Consider the following 2,312-nt stretch of genomic DNA (forward strand, 5'->3'; position numbering starts at 1 on the left):
AATCCACAAAATAGGAATGATTGAACTTCCCATTGTAGTCTTTGGTTTCCGTTTCGCCGATTTTGCCACCTCCAAAAATAGACTTGCACAATAGTTTGGTGTTAGCACCCTCGATCGACAACAGCAAGTTTGGACACCATTTGAGAGACGTAATCATACCTAGCCAGAGCATATTCCGCAGATAATTTGTAAATCACCACGCCTTTCTTCTTTGTACGCTTGTAACCATGCCACACCAAATATCGCTGTACAGAACGGAGGCACGTCGTGCCATCGTTTACTATTTCCATATCAAAATCGACACTGCGCGGCCAAACAAAAGGCCCAATATGTCTTTGCAACGGTCCGTGTTCGATCTTGTCGTTGTCGCACAAACTCCTGAACCAAGGACATAACGTTACAAAGAACGTACTTCGTTTCAGCCACGCAGATCGCATGCACAGTAGTGTTGGATGGTGGTGGCAAGCGAACGTTTGGACAAAAAGACCCTCCACACACCGTTGACATCCTTTTCATTTGCCCAAGCATACGAGCGATTTGAACTTCCAGAGTCCCAAAGTAGCCGTGGCAGGCATGAAACCTCGGGATGTCGAGACGGTCCTCCTTTGTGAGCGCACGCGACCGGGTTTGTTTGACAAAGGCAATAATCTCATCGTACTGGTGTTCAGCTCATGCATGCTGAAAGGGAACTTTCAGTGGCTTCAGCTTTCAGGAGTTTTGCCTGCAACGCTGTATGATTGGAATTTCCGACAATTCATATTGTTCGGGTGCATCAGTTTTGGTGGAATTATTTATATTTCAAGGTTCGAAGCGACAAATACTCAATTGCTTGAGGAGCACTTCTCGCAAGATGTACTGATTTCAAATAGTTTCGGTTTCTGCAACCATTCCACATACAAGAAATTTGGCGTGTTTACCTTCAATTGAGCAAAATATCGAATTTTGGCTCTTTGATACAGTCGACTACGGTGAACTAATGCGCGCATTGAACTAAAGCACAGGAGCGCGCCTTCCTGGTTCGTCTTCACGGTAGTGACACCGCAAGGTTCCGCCTCCAGAAAGAGCGGCGATCCTGCCGATCGCTTGGGTGCTACGATCCGAAGCTGTCGATAGCAAAGCCACGATCCCGCATTTAACCGCATCGCACATGTTTACAACAGGACAAACGAGACTGCCGTGGTGATCGCTGTACGGTCTGGAACAAAACTACAGCCGTACCAACTTTTTCGGATGCTGCAATGTTGTATCGACATCAATCTTTTTGACGCATGGACCAAAGAATGCATTTGCAAATGCGGCCAGATGTATGTGTGTGCGGAATGCAGTGCTCGAAAACCCACCGCGACAGTCGACAAGACCCAAAATTTGGGTGGGGCAAACGTATAGTCGCACAACAGTTTCCGCGCCAAATCTGACGATTGGATTCGCCTATCAACCAATGGCGTGGATCAAAAGAAAACACACATCAAATGGATGGCGCGCATGTTTGACATTCCTCCAATATGCCCACAAAGACGCCAAGAGGCAGCCATTTGACAGCTGTAGAGATTGGGAAAACAAAAGCCTTTTCACCACAAGGAAAATCGAACCGTTGGATTGACAACGAGCGCGGCGGAGTGAGAAAGCCATTCGCAACTATGGAAAAAGCAGATTAATCCACAGGCAAAAAAGCGAACAGGACGGGGCTTTGTGTTCAAAAAGCCAGATATCCATAGCACTTTTCGTCTTGCAATCCATAAACAACAAACGCCCGAAAGATCGCGGCAATCATGACACCACGGACAAATTACACGACAATTTTTGCGTATCTTACGCAGCACTAAAATTCGTGAAGTACCGATAGCAAGAGTCTGGTCCGTCTCTGACAACGGAACACAAGCGAGCACGATTCAACTTCGCAGCAAAGTACTCAAATAATATGTAGATTGGCTGTTTACCTGCTTCTCCGATAAGAAGTACAACCTAGACGTTCCAGACGGATTTCAATACTGCTGGCATGACTCCCGCTACCGGAAGAATGCTACTCGAGTCGAGTCGGCAGTGGCCGAAGTGTAATGGTTTGGGGCGACTTTTCCAACAACGGCAAGAGCGAACTCGCATTCCTACAAGGAAGTCAAGACTCAAACAAGTACTGCGAGACGGTTGACTTGTACCTCGTTCCATTTCTTGTGAATTTGGAGGCCATCCATGAAGGAAGATCCATTGCCTTGCAACAAGACAACGCCTCAATTCACGTTTCAAAGATGAACCTAGCCCATCTGAGGAAATTGCCTGCATTGTTTGGCTGTTGCAGTAGGGTACTGAGCGAATCG

The 2,312-nt window shown here is 46.9% G+C and overlaps 1 protein-coding gene across 1 annotated transcript; it reads right to left on the bottom strand.

The window, feature by feature from the left end:
• Positions 1 to 237: 237 nt before the first annotated feature.
• On the bottom strand, positions 238 to 624 carry H310_15114 (hypothetical protein; the record flags this gene model as incomplete). Its single annotated transcript, XM_008883091.1, has 1 exon — positions 238 to 624. A coding segment is annotated over one exon (333 nt), but the record flags the coding sequence as incomplete, so codon positions are not given.
• Positions 625 to 2,312: the final 1,688 nt, after the last annotated feature.

Source organism: Aphanomyces invadans, assembly GCF_000520115.1.
Source record: "Aphanomyces invadans strain NJM9701 unplaced genomic scaffold supercont1.178, whole genome shotgun sequence".
In the NCBI taxonomy this organism is placed as follows: Eukaryota; Oomycota; class Saprolegniomycetes; order Saprolegniales; family Verrucalvaceae; genus Aphanomyces; species Aphanomyces invadans.